Raw genomic sequence first — 20,483 nt, forward strand, 5'->3', positions numbered from 1 at the left:
GTCTGTTTTTTATTGGTTTTCTGTGAAAAGTTTTTATGCATGTCCTATTATGAAGAGAGATACAAGTTCTGGTATTTTGGTGTGAACGGTATTTGCAAAGGTGAGCTGAAATGCCAGCTGCAGTGCATGTCATTTTCTCATTAAAGTTGTCTTTCAGAACATATTCAGCTTAATGTATACAAACTCAGTCTTTTTTCAGTTGCTACAGACTATGCAGTTGTCTAAACTGGTTGCAATTTCTTTTGGGCTTTGTACACATGACTAGTTTACCCACATGCAAAACTGTACCTGAACACATCCTGTAGGGCTGCCACTGACAGCAATTTCTCTATCAATTAAATTATCAACTATTTCCAGATTAGTTAATGAATTTAAACAGTTATCTGACCTCCAAAACAAAGTAAAATTTTTATTTTGAAGATTTACAAACTGTATATTATTCTATCATACAGCACTATATAAAATGGAAAGAAAGTTTATATCAGCGGTGTCAAATTCATTTTAGTTCAGGGGCAAATTCAGCCCAATTTGGTCTGAAGTAGGCCGGACCACTAAAATCATGGCATAGTAGAGAAACAAAATTGAAAAAAAAATGAGACAAATGACACAAAATGAAACAAAAGGGAAATAAAGGTGGACAAAAAGACAAAAAAAAATCTGGTTTGCATATTAAAGTGCAAAACTTTAGAGTTAAACTTGAGTCGGTAGTGCAACTCCAAAAGAAATTCAAGGTTCTGTCAAACCCCTTTACAAAGTGAAAATGCACCTAAAGCAACATCTTTTCTACCTTGTTGAAGTGTTGCTCTCAGACTGTAGAATTCTGACACTACAGCCAAATTCTCAGCACAGCAGGAGTCTTTAACACAAAATTAGGATTTTATCTGCAGAGCAGCAGCTTAGAAGTGACTGTTAGTTAACATGCAGCATCAGGAGCAACTAAACTTGATCACAACATCCTTATCTAAAACTGTGCGGCTGACGGCAGTCGACCAGTGATCGGAGTCAACTATGACTGTCGTCATGACACAGCAGTTACGTACTGATTCTAAAGAAAACATCATTTATAAAGAATTAAGTTTAATAAACATGAGGGTTTTGAGCAGTGACATCATTGCTTATGTCGACCAATCGCAGCAGCCCTAACATCCCGTATAGACACAGCTGGAGACTAAACCTGCTGCTGTTGTTCTGCTAGCATGCTGCTTTCACTGTATGGACATTTTGGTAAAAATCTTTAAATTAAAACAGAGATTGAACAAGTTGCCAGCTCTCAAAATTAGTCTGACAGCTTTATATTCACACAGGTCCACATTCAGACCAACTTTCCCCCCGACGTTTGTGGGTTCTTGTCCTCTGTGGTTGATTTTCTGACATACCAGCTCAAATTTAAGGCTTTTCAGCAGCAAAAAATATAACGGCAGCTCAGAAGTACGTGTTGACTTCAATATGTTGAATAGTAAAACAAAGACTGCCGAATGTCACATTCAGACTTAAACATTCAGCATCAGGACAGATTTTTCAAGGGAATTTAGATTTTTAACCGACACATGACCCCGGTCTGATCTTTTTAATTTCAGGCTGAACATGAAAACCCATCAGCAGTGAGTCAGAAAAACTTCCTGTTGTGTAAACCCAGCATAGATTATCAGCAATAATCTAATTTCGGCATAATAGAAACTGTTCCAGGAGGCAGAGACATCATGACCCTGTGTTCACCCTCATTATCGGGTTTGTCTCTGATCTCACCCAGTGTGTGTGTGTGTGTGTGTGTGTGTGCACTCGTGCTACTATCTAAGTGTGGCCCAGGCGTCGTTACACATTCACCAAGTGTGGCCCTCATTACCAACAGTGGCCCATTTTCCGGACCCCTCTTGGTCATGCTTTAGATCATGCTAAAATCATGTCTAAAACCTTCTGGTGAAGTTTTATAATTTTTGCCAAGTGGGGCCCAGGAGGTAGGTATGTGTAAATATGCGCACTCGGCAGCACCCCTGTAGACAGGAACAGGTATGTCAACGACCCATTCACACACGTCGTTCACACACTCGTCTGCTGTATGAATGGCTTGCTGCTGCAGGGAGGCTCTGAGGGATTAAGAGGAGACACTACTTACTGAAGGAACCAGGCTCATTAGACATGATTTGATTCTGTTTTGTAAGGAAATTTAAAATTTTATAGAAGTCTTAACTAGCTTTAAACTTTAACTTATACTAAAATAAAGGACTATCACAACAAAAAAAGACAATTTAAGAAAAAAGTAGTAAAAGAAAACCAGAACAATATTGACCATAAAATTGCCAGGCTGGTGATAATTTCTTTAGATTTTAAATTAACCACTAAAATACAGATGTTAGACTTTTATAAAACATCTAAATTTTTTCAGTCCTAAAACACCCGGATAATTTTTCACAAGAAGAAAATTTAACTTCATTTGACCATATGCTTGTTTCCTCAATCAGTACATTTGAGAATGTGTGTTGATGTTTTTGATGGAAACTACTACTTTTTAAAATGATAAAAGTCCCCTGTTTGATGGCACAGAATGACATGGGTCCCACTTAGATAGCATGGAGCGATGTTCACACTCTGCAATGGACACCGATTAAAAAAAAAAGAATGGAAATTTTAATTTAAAAAATCAAAGCTTTAAAGAATGTAAGACTTAACTGCTATCATTCGACTGGTGTGATAAAAATTCTTCTAAGAAGACAAACGCAAATGTGTGCCATGAATGTGCAAAGCTTGAATATAGCATCACTCACTGCTGGTTTTAACAAATTTTTACAATGTACTTCTGTCCTCTGTCTGTAAATAGAAGAATGTGTGTTGATGCATGGTGGAAGAAAAAGTTAACCACAGATGCCCAACTTGGACAGCATGGCATTTCATGGCATGGCATGGCATGTCATGGCATGCACACTCCAGAATGGATGAGTATGAAATGAGTTTTTGAAATGTAAAAATAGTAACCTAAGGGTATCACAAATGAATGTTATATCATTACTGTCATTACTTTTCTGCTTTACATTTAATAGATTATAATAACTAACAAACACAAAATTTAACATGACTGAACAGAAAGCTTGAACCTAACCTTCTGCTAATGTGCAACCTTGAGTGTTGTAAAGGTACAGAGCTTACATGTAGCATCGCATCATTGGTAGAAACTGCTGCGGTGTTTTCATCTTAGTATGTGGCACTCGCCACAGCTAAGTATAGATGGAAATAATCAAATGGGGATACTGACAGCAAATTAATTATTTTTTTACAATACACAATAAGTATTAAAAAAATAAATAATGCATAAAAACCTTTTGAAAATTTCTGTAATAATTAAATGAAGAAGGAAAAGAAGGTCCACTGTTGGATGGTACAGAATGATAAGAGTCCCCTCTTTGATGGCACAGAACGACATGGGCTCCCTCTTAGTTAGCATGGAGCGATGTTCACACTCCTGCATGTGTGTGTAAGAAGAGGATATATGCCTGATCACCGATTCAACTCAGAGATGAGTCACATTCAGTTCAATAATCCTGGATATTACAAAGTCCTAAGATGGTGTTTTTATAACCTTTCCATTAGTTTTTTAAAAAATTCAGTTGTAAATACAACATGACTGATTGGCATAAGTCTGAAGTGTTCTTTGAGGGAAATCAAAAATGTAAATTTCAATATAGTTTGAGATGAGATGGTATATTTGATGGGTTACTTACAGAATCAGTATCTTCAAGCATAACTGGATTTAATATTTTTGTCATAATATACTAAGGTTCAACTTCAGAGTATATTTCAACCATTTTCAAACTTTATCTAATTAAATGCTATTTAGAAGCAGATGGAACAAGCATGTTTTAAGGAAAAAGAAAAGCATTACATTTTGCTAATGTTTTGTATTCTACCCAACTTTGCTTGTAATAGCAATAGCTATCACATAACACCTGCCTACAATCACGAATGTAAAACAGTAAAAAGCACAATACAGGATGTTCCGTGAAATCAAGTCAATGTTTATTTAAAGTGATGTTGAGTCCACACACACACTCCTAAACTGAGGGTTTATCACTTGCTTTTGCTGGACTCCTAACGACGGTAATGGTTTTTTACATAATAAACTGTTCAGACAGTTTATGACATAAAAAAACTCATAAGCTCATTAAAAGAGCCCCCCCCCCCGCCCCCGCGGTAGTGCAGACTTTCCACCCTCAGTGATGAGTGACCACAACGATAACACACAAATTATAGAAATATTAAAAGTGATAGATAGATAAATAGGGAGACACATTTAAAAACCATGAAAAGAGCTACAGACAATGAAAATATTTTTTATAAAGCAAGAGGTCGTTATTAACAATAAAAATTAAATAATAATCAAGAAGAGCATAATAAAAAATTGCAACAGGCAATAAAACAATGAAAAGCAAGACATAATACAATGACGAGCAAGGCACAATACAAACAATGAAGAGTTAGCGGTAATTAAAACAATGACACTGATGCTCCATTTACATGGACTACCAATGTTATGAGTCTAACACTGAAAGCTCCATTTTACTGGACTCTCAGTATTAACACTCTACATTGATACTCCATATGCGAGCTCCCAGAATGACATTGAACATTGATCATCCACAATGCGAGCTCTCAGTATTTATTGTCTCAATACCCCTGACTCAAATGTTTTTTTTTCATAGAAGTGATTCAGTTGTGAACAAAATATTTCACAGCTTTCCAGTCTCTGTCATTATCCTTTAGAATATTGTTTTCATGTAAGCATTTCTCACAGTCTAGTTTGCTAGGGATCTTCATTTCCTTCAGGAATCTCTTAAAATGCTGTTCAATGATATCCCTCTCTCTTTGGGACCAGGGCCTTTAGGGTTTCCCTCTAAATAACTTAAGAAAGTAAGTGGATATTAAATTTTACACAACTGAAAACACATTTTAGTTGTGAGACCACAATCAGTTCTTAAAAAATAAATGTCATGATATTAATAAGTAATATTCTTGTACTGTAAACATACTTTTTGGATCGTATGGCAATTTCTCTGTCTTCAACAGGCTTTTCCGAGAGGTCAGTCCTTCTTGAAAGAGTAGCCCTTTCTTCTGAATCCTCCGCATCCAAGTTTCCTGAAACCACTTGGGTAGAAACAAATAAAATGCAATTATTTAAATAAATTGAATGAATGAAAGCTAAATACTATACTAAAATACTGCATCCCATGCAAAAACTTACCATCCTCATCTGTAGGGGCAGACTGGTCTTTAGAGTGAAAATTTTCTGTTTCTGAGTCACTGGAGCCATCTTCAACGGCAACAAAATCAAAGAAAAAACACATTCTTAATTTTTAAAATTAATCTATTTGCATTGTTTTGTGCTTTACAAAACATGAAAACTAAGTTCGAAAACTTGTATGAAAGAATATTTTACTTACAGTCAATGTTTGGGATAATGTCCTCCAGGGATTATCCTTTGAATTTGCCCATTCCATTTTGGATGGCAAACAGAATTCTGCTTTTGTCACTTGCAGAGTTGCTTCAGGCATTTTGTAAAACTTCCTATGCACATTAATATTGTGTCCCTTGAATGTTGCCAGCTGGTCCAGTTCATTATCTTCTAAGTTTAAAAGCTGTGAAACTGTAGCCACATGCTTTCTTAGTGTAGTGGAGGGGATGTTTTCTGGATGCTTAGCCCCACAGCTTTGTGCATATCGCCTTAAAGTGTCACATCCACGAATAGGCTCCACAGACTCTTTGACAGGACAAGCAAAAATGTAGAGGTTGCTTGGAGAAACCCCAACATTGTCTCTAGTGTTGATCAGAAGATCTATGGATTCTTTTGCATCTGTTGAAAGGAGTATTGGTACTTTGCGTCCTCTTTTCCCACGCACTTCTATCCTGGTGAGGTTTTCACGCAATTTTTTTTCAAAGGCTGTGAGGCTCTGCAGAATTTCATCTTGCATAATGTGTTTGTTTCTGTGTCGGTATGTTTCGACCTCCATCCTGGAAACCTCTCCTTCACGATGCCAGTTGAAGAGGGTCAGCTGTGTCAAAGTTGCTTGAGAAAGATTATTCCATGCGTTTGATGATGGACATTCCAGGAGGGACTTTCTGCTGACCTCCACAGCAGTTTTCAAGTGGTCCTGGAGCTTCTTTATGTCCTTGGCAAGAGGCAGTACTTGTGGCTTGTTCCATTTCCTCTGGTACAACGTTTTTAATGCATTTGATGGCACGTGGGTTGTCCATTCCAGTTGAATTAATTTGCTGAAATGTTCTGCTTGTGCCTTTAAGATGTCATCCTCTAGTCGCAGAGCCTCTCCCTACAAAATATGTCAGACCTTCATCGGGGAATGGCGTAGTTTTAGTGCAGTTGAGGGAACTGCAAATCTGTTTGTTAGGTGGTCAAATCCTGTCATCTTTTTCACTGCCGCAAGCACAGTGTTAAATTTAGCCGGGGTAATCAAGTCCTTCAGGAAAACAGTGTCTTTGTCAAGATCTCTTGCCACCAGAACAAGTCTGGTAAGTTCTCGCATTTTATTTCTCATATCTGCTCGATGGCATCCAACTTCTCCATTTTTCAGGAACATCCTCTCACCCAATGACAGAATCAGTTGGTTGGATTTCACCCGTCGTGTAACAGCATCATATGTCATGTCCTCCAGAATTTTTTTAAGTCCATCGGAAACGGGATGGTCCATTGGCAAGAGGAAGGAGCAATATGTCTGAACTTTTCGTTTCACTGGCCCGTCTGGTCTCAATTTGCAACGCCTTTGATGCCTCCAGAGATCTGTTCTGATGTACATAGCCAAACAAAAATAGCATGGCAGAAAGTCTGTTGCTGACAACAAGTAGGTTGTTTGTCTTTTTGGTACCATTTGTCCTTGACGTGCGGATTTGACTGAACAGTTATGTATGTACTTTCCCTTGTTCCTTATTTTGCTCAGAAGAAAACTGCACATCGTGGATCCTTGCTTGTGTGCAAGGGCCTTTGCAATGTCAACTTCATCTTGATGTTTTCGCATCAGGTGTCTTGTAACTTTTCCGAAAGGCTTCTCACAATAGAGGCAATAATTTTTCTTGTAATAGACACGTTTGTGTGGGGTGTTTGAGGACATTTTCACTTTGACACCCTTCAAACTGCATTCAAGGACATTTTCATCCGTTTTCATCCCAGTCTTAACTACTTTTTTTGTGATGACTTTCTTGGCTACTTCATCATCTACTTCTGTCGGTTCATCATCAATATCCTCTTCTTCTTCTGACATATCAAGGGAAAGGGAGATCTGTGGTTCTATTTCCTGAAATACAGAAAAAAAAGAATAAGAAAATGAAATGAATGCTATAAATTCTCTCACAACATTTTTGTTACAGTTTTAGCACAGTTAGAATCAATATTTGTCAGCCCTGGCCAAAAAGAAATTAATCCACAATTATCATTTCAATGACAGATATACAGTTGGTACGGAAAGTATTCAGACCCCTTGAAATTTTTCACTCTCTGTCATTGCAGCCATTTGCCAAAATCAAAAAAGCTCATTTTATTTCTCATTAATGTACACTCAGCATGCCATCTTGACAGAAAAAAAAATTAGAAATGTAGAAATTTTTGCAAATTTATTAAAAAAGAAAAACTGAAATATGACATGGTCAGAAGTATTCAGACCCTTTGCAGCGACATTCATATTTAACTCACATGCTGTCCATTTCTTCTGATCCTCCTCGAGATGGTTCTGCTTCTTTATTGGAGTCCAGCTGTGTTTAATTAAACTGATTGGGCTTGATTAGGAAAGGCACACAGCTGTCTATATAAGACCTTACACCTCACAATGCATGTCAGAGCAAATGAGAATCACGAGGTCAAAGGAACTGCCCAAGGAGCTCACAGACAGAATTGTGGCAAGGCACAGATCTGGCCAAGGTTACAAAAGAATTTCTGCAGCACTCAAGGTTCCTAAGAGCACAGTGGCCTCCATAATCCTCAAATGGAAGAACTTTGGGACGACCACAACTCTTCCTAGACCTGGCCATCCAGCCAAACTGAGCAATTGTAGGAGAAGAGCCTTGGTGAGAGAGATAAAGAAGAACCCAAAGATCACTGTGGCTGAGCTCCAGAGATGCAGTCGGGAGATAGGAGAAAGTTCCACAAAGTCAACTATCACTGCAGCCCTCCACCAGTCGGGGCTTTATGGCAGAGTGGCCCGACGGAAGCCTCTCCTCAGTGCAAGACACATGAAAGCCCGCATAGAGTTTGCCAAAAAACACATGAAGGACTCCCAGACTATGAGAAATAAGATTCTCTGGTCTGATGAGACCAAGATTGAACTTTTTGGTGTTAATTCTAAGCAGTATGTGTGGAGAAAACCAGGCACTGCTCATCACCTGCCCAATACAATCCCTACAGTGAAACGTGGTGGTGGGAGCATCATGTTGTGGGGGTGTTTTTCAGCTGCAGGGACAGGACGACTGGTTGCAATTGAAGGAAGGATGAATGCGGCCAAGTACAGAGATATCCTGGAGGAAAACCTCTTCCAGAGTGCTCAGGACCTCAGACTGGGCCAAAGGGTCACCTTTCAACAGGACAATGACCCGAAGCACACAGCTACAATGACAAAGGAGTGGCTTCAGAACAACTCTGTGACCGTTCTTGACTGGCCCAGCCAGAGCCCTGACCTAAACACAATTGAGCATCTCTGGAGAGACCTCAAAATGGCTGTCCACCAATGTTCACCATCCAACCTGACAGAAGTGGAGAGGATCTGCAAGGAAGAATGGCAGAGGATCCCCAAATCCAGGTGTGAAAAACTTGTTGCTTCATTCCCAAGAAGACTCATGGCTGTACTAGCTGAAAAGGGTGCTTCTACTCAATACTGAGCACAGGGTCTGAATACTTATGACCATGTGATATTTCACTTTTTCTTTTTTAATAAATTTGCAAAAATTTCTAAACTTCTGGCTGATCACTGTTGGCACTGTGTTGAGTGTCAATCTCATTTGATGCTTGAGGAGAGCAATTGGCTATGTGGGTTTGGTCCTGTAAAAATAACAATGCAAAATCAACATATTAAATTATGTTATAAATTTTATGATAATGTTTATAACTTCTTACAAAATGTTGAAATAGATAATTAAATGCTTACTTTATTTCCATTGTTATTACTGTTGTTTGTGACTCCATTGTGATCAGCTTGGTGTGTGAAACCTGTGAACACATAACAGACATTTACCATATTCAATCAATTAAGGATTACATTTGCCCTATGCATACAATCTTGCAATATTAGCTATAGTGTATGCATATATTGTTTTAATGATATGTTTAATTGGTGAGGTGACAAAGTCAGAACTGTCTGTCTGGGCACATACTTGTGATGGCTTGAAGGCATTCTTCAATGGTAGGGCATGCTTCTGTCGATTTACACAGCATTCTGCCAATGATACCTTGCTGCCTTTCCTCGCACTTAAGAGTAAAGGTGCCCGCTCTGAGATTTTGAAATAACGCCAGTGGATCGTTGGAGTAGGGTGTAGTTGCTTGATAGGGGTGCTCTCCATCTGTCAGTATGTAATGCACCAGGCACCCTGTTGTCTGCAATACAGGAGATTCATTTGAATCAATGTCCAGTCATAATCACCCTTCCATATTGCACAGATTGCAATTATATATATATATATATATACAGTGCCTTGTGAAAGTATTCGGCCCCCTTGAACTTTTCAACCTTTCGCCACATTTCAGGCTTCAAACATAAAGATATAAAATTTTAATTTTTTGTCAAGAATCAACAACAAGTGGGACACAATCGTGAAGTGGAACGAAATTTATTGGATATTTTAAACTTTTTTAACGAATAAAAACCTGAAAAGTGGGGCGTGCAATATTATTCGGCCCCCTTGCATTAATACTTTGTAGCGCCACCTTTTGCTGCAATTACAGCTGCAAGTCGCTTGGGGTATGTCTCTATCAGTTTTGCACATCGAGAGACTGAAATTCTTGCCCATTCTTCCTTGCAAAACAGCTCGAGCTCAGTGAGGTTGGCTGGAGAGCGTTTGTGAACAGCAGTCTTCAGCTCTGCCCACAGATTCTCCATTGGATTCAGGTCTGGACTTTGACTTGGCCATTCTAACACCTGGATACGTTTATTTGTGAGCCATTCCATTGTAGATTTGGCTTTATGTTTTGGATCATTGTCCTGTTGGAAGATAAATCTCCGTCCCAGTCTCAGGTCTTTTGCAGACTCCAACAGGTTTTCTTCCAGAATGGTCCTGCATTTGGCTCCATTCATCTTCCCATCAGTTTTAACCATCTTCCCTGTCCCTGCTGAAGAAAAGCAGGCCCAAACCATGAGGCTGCCACCACCATGTTTGACAGTGGGGATGGTGTGTTCAGGGTGATGAGCTGTGTTGCTTTTACGCCAAACATATCGTTTTGCATTGTGGCCAAAAAGTTCCATTTTGGTTTCATCTGACCAGAGCACCTTCTTCCACATGTTTGGTGTGTCTCCCAGGTGGCTTGTGGCAAACTTCAAACGAGACTGTTTATGGATATCTTTGAGAAATGACTTTCTTCTTGCCACTCTTCCATAAAGGCCAGATTTGTGCAGTGTACGACTGATTGTTGTCCTATGGACAGACTCTCCCACCTCAGCTGTAGATCTCTGCAGTTCATCCAGAGTGATCATGGGCCTCTTGGCTGCATCTCTGATCAGTCTTCTCCTTGTTCCAGGTGAAAGTTTAGAGGGACGGCCGGGTCTTGGTAGATTTGCAGTGGTCTGATACTCCTTCCATTTCAATATGATTGCTTGCACAGTGCTCCTTGAGATGTTTAAAGCTTGGGAAATCTTTTTGTATCAAAATCCGGCTTTAAACTTCTCCACAACAGTATCTCGGACCTGCCTGGTGTGTTCCTTGGTCTTCATGATGCTCTCTGCACTTTAAACAGAACCCTGAGACTATCACAGAGCAGGTGCATTTACACACGTGGACAAAATTGTTGGTACCCCTCAGTTAAAGAAGGAAAAACCCACAATTCTCACTGAAATCACTTGAAACTCACAAAAGTAACAATAAATAAAAATTTCTTGAAAATTAAATAATCAAAAACAGCCATTACTTTTGAATTGTTGATTAACATAATTATTTAAAAAAACAAACTAATGAAACAGGCCTGGACAAAAATGATGGTACCTCTATAAAAGATTGAAAACTATTTGACCAGAGTGACATGATTAACTCAGGTGTGTCATTTAATTGACATCACAGGTGTTTCCAAACTCATAATCAGTCAGTCTGCCTATTTAAAGGGAGACAAGTAGTCACCCTGCTGTTTGGTGAAAAGGTGTGTACCACACTGAACATGGACAACAGAAAGCGAAGGAGAGAATTGTCCCAGGACATCCGAAAAAAAATTATAGACAAACATCTTAAAGGTAAAGGCTATAAGACCATCTCTAAACAGCTTGAAGTTCCTGTGACAACAGTGGCTCATATTATTCAGAAGTTCAAGACCCACGGGACAGTAGCCAACCTCCCTGGACGTGGCCGCAAGAGGAAAATTGATGACAAATTGAAGAGACGGATCGTTCGAACTGTATCCAAAGAGCCCAGAGCAACCTCCAAAGAAATTAAAGGTGAACTCCAAGGCCAAGGTACATCAGTGTCAGATCGCACCATTCGTCGTTGTTTGAGCCAAAGTGGACTTCATGGGAGACGACCAAGGAGGACACCACTGCTGAAAAAAACTCATAAAAAAGCCAGACTGGAATTTGCAAAAATGCATGTTGACAAGCCACAAAGCTTCTGGGAGAATGTCCTTTGGACAGATGAGACCAAACTGGAGCTTTTTGGTAAGGCACATCAACTCTATGTTCATAGACTCAAAAACCAAGCATACGACGAAAAGAACACTGTCCCTACGGTGAAACATGGAGGAGGCTCAGTAATGTTTTGGGGCTGCTTTGCTGCATCTGGCACAGGGTGTCTTGAAAGTGTGCAAGGTACGATGAAATCTGAAGACTATCAAGGCATTCTGGAGAGAAATGTGCTGCCTAGTGTCAGAAAGCTTGGTCTCAGTCGCAGGTCATGGGTCTTCCAACAGGACAACCATCCAAAACACACAGCCAAAAACACCCAAGAATGGCTGAGAGAAAAGCGTTGGACTATTCTAAAGTGGCCTTCTATGAGCCCAGATCTGAATCCCATTGAACATATGTGGAAGGAGCTGAAACATGCCATTTGGAGAAGACACCCATCAAACCTGAGACAACTGGAGCTGTTTGCTCATGAGGAGTGGGCCAAAATACCTGTTGACAGCTGCAGAACGCTCATTGACAAATACAGAAATCGTTTAATGGCAGTGATTGCCTCAAAAGGTTGTGCAACAAAATATTAAGTTATGGGTACCATCATTTTTGTCCAGCCCTATTTCATTAGTTTGTTTTTTTAAATAATTATGTTAATCAACAATTCAAAAGTGATGGCTGATTTTGATTATTTAATTTTCAATAAATTTTTATTTATTGTTACTTTTGTGAGTTTCAAGTGATTTCAGTGAGAATTGTGGGTTTTTCCTTCTTTAACTGAGGGGTACCAACAATTTTGTCCACGTGTGTATACAGAGACTTGATTACACACAGGTGGATTCTATTTATCATCACCAGTCATTTAGGACAACACTGGATCATTCAGAGATCCTCACGGAACTTCTGGAGTGAGTTTGCTGCACTGAAAGTAAAGGGGCCGAATAATATTGCACACCCCACTTTTCAGTTTTTTATTTGTTAAAAAAAAGTATAAAATATCCAATAAATTTCATTCCACTTCACGATTGTGTCCCAATTGTTGTTGATTCTTGGCAAAAAATTAAAATTTTATATCTTTATGTTTGAAGCCTGAAATGTGGCGAAAGGTTGAAAAGTTCAAGGGGGCCGAATACTTTCACAAGGCACTGTATATGATGCGGGGGTCAATTATTTCCCAAAAGGCCGTATAATCCCTGCAAAACAGCGCATAATTCCCACAAGAATCTCACATTTCCACGAAATAAAGAGAAATATGCGGGCCCCGCTTGATTTCACAATTTCCGCATAAAATGAGAAAAGTATAACCAATATAAATGGAGTTGTGAGTGAGTTTTAATGTGACGCCCGGCCTGACGTCATCAATTCGCGCATTCACACACACCAGTGTTGCCAACTTAGTGACTTTCTCGCCAAATCTAGTGACTTTCCAAAGTGTCCTAGTGACTTTTTTTTGTCAAAAGCGACGAGCGTCAAATCTAGCGATTTTTTTTCTGCTGTTTTGGAGACCTGACAGGAAAACTCGGATAATTTTGCAGTTACTGTTGTTAACGAGCAGCAGGTGCTGCTGTGAGAGCTTCTTCCCCTCCGAAAGCACAGGCTGTCAGTCCAGTAACTCCGTGGCCAGACGGCAGGTGAATTGCGCATGCACAAAGTCACTACAGATCCCATCCAGACTTACGGAGCGAGATATAAATGAAAATGTTTCTTCACTGCCATACTAAAATAAACCACAGCATTTAGCCTCTAGTACAAAAACATATTTTGGGTGTTTTATACTCACTTTTTGGTCTCTTCCACAACGTTATTCCTCTCTCCTACAACACTGATTACAATTACATGCAAACTGGGAAATATGCAAATTAGGCGATGGCATTATTTAGAGACTTCTAGCAACTTTTAGGACAGCCAACACCTACTTTTCGTACTGAGGAGTTGGCAACACTGACACACACACTAGAAGCACGAGCTGATGCGGAGCGCGGCGCTCAGAGACGAAAAACAAGAATGGCAAATGCTCAAAGATCACATTTACCTACGAATATTTCAGCCAAAGACCGGGCAAAACAGGACCCAGATTTACTGCACGAAAGTAGGGGGAAACTTTTGTGCACCCCGTGCAACATCATTCTGGAGCACCAAAGAAAATCAACCATGTTGCAGCACTTCTCCACGACGAAGCACAGCAAAAGGTTTGCTGAACACAAAGGACTCAAACAACAACTTAGTGGTAGCCTATTAACAGGATGTAGGAGAAGCATCACCTTTTTTTCCCCAGTTCTTATATTTTGCATCTTTTTGCATATTTCACAACTATTTGCATACTTTGCAACTTTCCGCAGTTTCCCCCACAAAAATTGGCCTCAGGATCTCGTCACAGTGTCTCTGTGCATTCAAAATGCCATCAATAAAATGCACCTGTGTTCTTGGTCCATATCAGATGCCTGCCCATACCATAACCCCACCACCACCATGGGCCACTCCATCCACAACACTGACATCAGAAAACCGCTCACCCACACGACACCACACACGCTGTCTGCCATCTGCCCTGAACAGTGTAAACCGGGATTCATCCATGAAGAGAACACCTCTCCAACGTGCCAGACGCCATCGAATGTGAGCATTTGCCCACTCAAGTCGGTTACGACGACGAACTGGAGTCAGGTGGAGACCCCGATGAGGATGACAAGCTTGCAGATGAGCTTCCCTGAGACGGTTTCTGACAGTTTGTGCACAAATTCTTTGGTTATGCAAACCGATTGTTTCAGCAGCTGTCCGAGTGACTGGTCTCAGACCATCTTGGAAGTGAACATGCTGGATGTGGAGGTCCTGGGCTGGTGTGGTTACACGTGGTCTGCGGTTGTGAGGCTAGTTGGATGTACTGCCAAATTCTCTGAAACGCCTTTGGAGACAGATTATGGTAGAGAAATGAACATTCAACACACGAGCAACAGCTCTGGTTGACATTCCTGCTGTCAGCATGCCAATTGCACGCTCCCTCAAATCTTGCCACATCTGTGGCATTGTGCTGTGTGATAAAACTGCACCTTTCAGAGTGGCCTTTTATTGTGGGCAGTCTAAGGCACACCTGTGCACTAATCATGGTGTCTAATCAGCATCTTGATATGGCACACCTGTGAGGTGGGATGGATTATCTCAGCAAAGGAGAAGTGCTAACTATCACAGACTTAGACAGATTTGTGAACAATATTTGAGAGAAATGATGATATTGTGTTTGTGGAAAAAGTTTTAGATCTTTGAGTTCATCTCATAAAAAATGGGAGCAAAAACAAAAGTGTTGCGTTTATATTTTTTGAGTATGTATATATAAACATTACAATGATTAAAATATTACTTATAATATACAGTTGAGTTTATGTAAACTGATTTGAATACTGACATGTGATACAATTCACCATACAGCAGAACTAGTTTATTCATTTTCAGCTCCACATTTCACATATTTTAAAGACATGTAAACTCATAGCAGTCATCATGGCCATTGAAGCGACATTTCCATCCTGAACTTACCTGGATATCTGACTCTTTCTTGTATTTGTATTGCATGCCTCAAACATCTTCATAACTTGACCAAGACAAAGATCCAGCCATTTGAGACTGCAAAGCTGATTGTGCCAAATCCAGTTTCCTGCTTGCTCCAAAATCTGCGATAAACAATTTGTTGCTGATATCTGTAAAATATTGAAAATGATCCTTAGACATGTACCTCTTAATACAATATCCACAAAATAACGTCTTTTCTATGATGTATAATGAAAAATTGGATAATAAATACATTCTACCAGATAGTTTATGGCTATGGCTAAACGATTTATTCTTTTTTTTACCAAACAAAATGTTTTCGGGCTTCAGGTCTCTGTGCAAAATCCCGCGTGAATGGAGTTCTTGTAGTCCTTGCAGTAGTTCCTGGCAGATCCCCAGTCTTTGAGCCTCAGTCAAACTTTCTCTGTCAGGAAAGTTCTTGTTTTCAATTACCTCCGCCAGACTGTATTTGCAGAGAGGGGAGACAAAATAAGCAAAGTAATTATCTTCCAACACTGCAATTGGTTGTAAAAGATGTTCTGCTTTGAATGTTTCTGAACATAGGACATGTGCCATTTTAATCTCATTTTGAGAAATATGCTTTGCAACTCTTTTCACTGCAACTTTGTTGCTCTGGAAGAATCCTGGGAAAATTTCAGCAGCATTGCATCCATTTGCAATCTTTTTTGTGGTGTTAAAAACAGGTTCTCCAACGTCCGTAACGCCAGGGTTAGAGGCAAGGTTTTCGAATGAACTCATCCGACGGGATTCCTTGAAAATGCAGAAAAAAACCTATTAGACATGGTCATCATTTCAAATTTTGTAATTTTGTTAGTGGCAATAACTCCCTAACCTGATTAACAGGAAACAAATAAATATGCATTAATAGTGTGATATAAGTTTCAGAAATGCTCATGTGTTGCTGCATACCAGGCATGTCCAACAGAAAATAGCTCAGTAGTTACACTATCAACAATACTTTGAAACCTTGTCACTGTAAATATTTAGATAAAAGGTGCAACATTAACTATGAGGCAGAAGAATTATAGTATCTGCATTTTCATAATAGTAAACTTCTCAGTTTTTTTGTTGTGAGTTCTATCAGAATATTAATGCTACCTACACATTTAGACATAAATATTAAAGTAGTACGATGGCAGTGCCACATGTTTATATGGTAAGTGGACAAAAAAGTCATTTTTAAATTGTTAGCATTTATACATTGAGGTTTTAGAATATTAAATTAAAGTGCTGCAAATTACCTTACCTTTTCTTTGCTTGAAGGAAGAAAAAAACTTGAAGGATGGTAGGTTAAATGTCCTTCTTGCACAGTACCTCTTCAATATACTTACCTATAAAACTATTATATCTTTACATATTGATTGAAAGGTGCACAAATAAAATAAATATTCAGGTAGATGAATCTCCAATGAAGGAAAAACACATGGAAATGCTTTTGGTCCTCTAAAGCTGTCGCTCCCAAAAACAGAAAAGACAAGTAAAAACTTCTGTGAGGAGACCGGTATTGATATAAAACCCTGCCCAATGATCGGAACAGTGACTGGGTCTTTGGAAAAAGATCGTTGACCACCCTGACATGAATGGTGAATCAGAGCAGTTAGACCAGACGTAGACACATGAAGGGTTACAGGGTTTCAGTTGATGTGAACTGCTCAGTTTGCCCAGCAGATGTAAAAGGACTGGACAACACACAACAGAGCTGTGACAGAAAAGGAATCTAGCTTTGTAGAGAAGTTGTTGTCCAACAAATATTGATCCACTTTGTTTTTGCTCTGCATTTCTGCAGAAAATAGGAATAAAACTAAAACCAAAAAACACCCGCACTTAATTTGTGAGTTAAAGAATGATGGGACCATTTGTAGGGAATTTTTGTCATTGCTGTGTCTTGTAAAGAGATTTATCTAGAAGAGATGAGAAGTCTGAATCTGGCTTGTTTAACCTGAGCCTTACGGTAAGCTATGTCTCAGCAACAGATTCTGAAGTACGGGCCAAGGTGTGTTTAAGCTGATGATTTTCATGAGGCCTTCCTTGCCTTTGGAAGTTAAAAACTCCTGCAGAGGCAGAGTAATTTTTTACTGGGAATGGGCTGATGTAATTCTAAACTGCTGTTAAAGGTAACAAATGATAGTTCATGCTATAATGAAAAAGACAGGCTCAACATATTCAGAAACAGGAAAAATCTACTAGAAAGTGTTTGAAGTACACTCATACTTCTAGGTTTAAAAACAAACAAAACAACAACACACAAGAGGTTGTACTGAAATGTGAAAGTTCTGGCACATTTGTTGAGTGAAACTAGAATGATTTATTTATTTAACTTGAATGGTTCAGTTTTTTGTGAATACTTGGATCATCACAATTTGCAAAGTGAATAAAACCTTTGAAACTCATAGAATTTATTCATGCATAACTACAAGGGAAATTGGTCTGAACGTAAGTCAGCCTGTTGATCTGTGCTACAGCAGAAACCTGTTTGTCTCTTTGGCCATGGCAGAGTGTAAATTGTGCGTGGGGGTTGGGCAGTAGCCTTCAAGAAAGATCACCTTTAGCTCTGTCCACACAAGCACATTCGTAGCGCCTCAACATAGAAATGTAAATTGTGTGTGGGGGTTGGGCAGTAGCCTTCAAGAACATCACTTTTACCTCTGTCCACACAAGCAGGGACCAGGTCTGCGAATTAGCTGTCAGCTATTGACCTATGAACATGACATCGGTTAATGTAACAATGTTTGTTGTTCTGTCCCTATCAAATAAACAAATAAACAAGCAAGCATGTTAGAATAGAGCTGGAGTTGTAATCAAAAAAGGCATTAAAAAACAGGTGACATTTTGACTTATTCCACAATGTCTGTTACCACATTATGAACATTAGTATCAAAATCCCACCACTCTCGGAAAAGAAATCCTCACGTTCATATTTTTACAACCACCAGGACCCACCAGTACGAAATTGTAAAGAAAAGCATGAGGTTTTGATCTGTGAAGCAAACAATGCAATCTCTATTTACGTCATTAGTTAAATATAGGGAATTTCTGTGGGTTTTTGCTTCTTAAAAAATGATTTGTTACCTTTAGCAGACACACATAGCAGCAAATGTCATTACAAAAGAAAAAAAAAGCATTAAATACTTGGTGGACAACAACTCATTTGAAATAATGAATTCTTTTCTGTCTTAATTTAGTTTGCAAGTTTCTTTTTTCTTCACTGCTTGTAAATCTGCAGGATGAATTGTACGCGTGTACAGATTCTCTGTCAACAATGTCATTGTCATTCCATTCCTAGTTTACATCAATTGATCTTTCACTCTTCATGTCTCGAGATCCGGTCTGTATGCACTAATTCACCATTCCCGATGAAGAGAAGCAAGCATAATATAGGAATGTTCAGGTGCACACATCTGGGATCAGAGCTCCAAAGTATGCTTCTGAATAGTAGCACTGGTACAGCCAAATATCTCAGTCACATCAGCACAGGATTTGGTCACCACCTCCCAAAACTGTCATTGCTGTCAATAGTAGCGTCACTGTCAGCATTTGTTCTGCACCAGTCATTGTGATTGAATGTAGTTTTCTACTTTTTTCTGTTTCACACTTCAAATGAAATAAACCTCATTCAGTTTGTTTTGAAAACAATCTACAAGTAAAAATGATTTTTTAAAAATCTTACTTACTGCAGAAAGGTGAGTGTAATGCTAAATAATGTCATAGTTGCCTCAATTAGTCTATTTTCAATAACAGTGGAAACTCATTGAAAAAAAACGATTGTTTTTATGGCTGACAGAAAATAAGGTCCACACTTTGGTGGTACAGAATGATAGGGGTCCTCTTTTAGATAGTCTATAACGACACGAGGGCCCTTTTAAATAGCACAGAGCGACATTAACACCCCAGTGTGTATACATAGATAGATCATTTTAGTATTTACAATAGTCCCAATTAGAGAAAGAATCATTTCCAACTTTTTTTGTGACATGACTGTAAGAATTATTTACTCAGAAATGAATGCTAAAAAGACGTTCATTAGACCACAATAAACTGTAGTTGCAGAAGTTTTTAAATCAGAGCCTCAAATTAAAGGTTTTGCCTTCAAGAGTGAAGTAATACAGAGGCAATACAAAGGTCCAGTTTGAAATTCACACTTGTCTCATTTCATAGTACTTTCATGCATTTGTTCTACACCAGTCCTCACAATTGAATGTAGTTTTCTACTTTTTTCTGTTTAACTGACTCAATCATCTTTCCCTAGCTGCCCCTACATTCTGATCATCACCTGTGTCAGAGTCAAACCTGTCTCTGTCCACATTTATTTATTTATTTTAGGATAATCTGCTAAATCACTCTTGAAAAATAGTTACATATGCAACTATTTTGGTTGCACATATGCAGTTGCATATGTGAGACTTGCTTGGGATTATTATATGTAAAGCCACATTACCATGTCTCAGAGTGGACAAGTGGTTGTCTATTGCATAATAGCCGTTGGCATCGTGGCTGATGTCAGCTTGAGGAAAAATACCACTGTTTACAGACAGGGATGTGGATTCGTAGTTAAAGCTGCCCATTTCCTCTCATTGACTTCACCCATGGTGTTAATAGCTGCTTGTTTGATAATCCCATGTCAGAGCAGCCTGTTTGATCCACCCGCCCATGAAATGTGAATGTGGAGCCAGACCAGATGTAGACACACAAAGAGTTCAATTGATGTGAAGTGGACTAGCAATACAGGGGTTTGACTGAACGAGAATCTACACACACACGTCTGCTCAGTTTGCCCAGCAAATGTAAAAGGCCTGGACAACACACAACAGAGCTGTGACAGAAAAGGAATCTAGCTTTGTAGAGAAGTTGTTGTCCAACAAAAGCATTAAATTAAAAACAATCAAGGCAACAAAAAAATAAGAAAACAAGAAATTGTGGCCTCCCAACCTACTACATTTAGCCTACATTTTCATCACAGGCACATGACACAGGTTCCCTCTTGGATAGCATGGAGCAACATACACATTCCAGAATTGATGATTCCAAAAATCCATGAGCAAAATGAAGCCCTATGTAAAATACATAATGAATATGATTTTAGTGTAATAATATAAAACTGCTATTGTACCATTTCTGTTTTACGATTCTGAT

The 20,483-nt window shown here is 39.0% G+C and overlaps 1 protein-coding gene across 2 annotated transcripts; it reads right to left on the minus strand.

Moving 5' to 3' along the window:
- Positions 1 to 4,149: 4,149 nt before the first annotated feature.
- Positions 4,150 to 16,117, minus strand: LOC127535707 (uncharacterized). 2 transcript variants are annotated; one of them, XM_051954264.1, is made up of 8 exons: positions 15,638 to 16,117; positions 15,321 to 15,481; positions 9,358 to 9,577; positions 9,132 to 9,193; positions 5,430 to 7,292; positions 5,231 to 5,299; positions 5,019 to 5,133; positions 4,150 to 4,890 (listed from the first exon to the last, which is right to left on the minus strand). In XM_051954264.1, exons 2-5 carry the CDS (start codon positions 15,354 to 15,356, stop codon positions 6,327 to 6,329), a joined length of 1,284 nt encoding a protein of 427 aa, XP_051810224.1. In that variant the 5' UTR covers positions 15,357 to 15,481; positions 15,638 to 16,117; the 3' UTR covers positions 4,150 to 4,890; positions 5,019 to 5,133; positions 5,231 to 5,299; positions 5,430 to 6,326. The 2 variants fall into 2 exon arrangements, with proteins under 2 accessions (XP_051810224.1, XP_051810227.1); XM_051954267.1 differs by lacking the exons at positions 9,132 to 9,193; positions 9,358 to 9,577; positions 15,321 to 15,481; positions 15,638 to 16,117 and adding an exon at positions 7,688 to 7,833.
- Between the last annotated feature and the right edge of the window lie 4,366 nt (positions 16,118 to 20,483).

Source organism: Acanthochromis polyacanthus, chromosome 1 (genome assembly GCF_021347895.1).
Source record: "Acanthochromis polyacanthus isolate Apoly-LR-REF ecotype Palm Island chromosome 1, KAUST_Apoly_ChrSc, whole genome shotgun sequence".
NCBI lineage: Eukaryota > Metazoa > Chordata > Actinopteri > Pomacentridae > Acanthochromis > Acanthochromis polyacanthus.

Excerpts from the sequence above, each read along its gene's own strand:
- LOC127535707 (XM_051954264.1), bottom strand. The coding sequence starts at position 15,356 with ATGCAATACAAATACAAGAAAGAGTCAGATATCCAG. Across the intron at positions 9,194-9,357 it reads ATGCCTTCAAGCCATCACAA|GTTTCACACACCAAGCTGAT; the intron begins GTATGTGCCCAG and ends ATGTGTTCACAG. Across the intron at positions 7,293-9,131 it reads GTAATAACAATGGAAATAAA|GAAATAGAACCACAGATCTC; the intron begins GTAAGCATTTAA and ends TCTGTATTTCAG.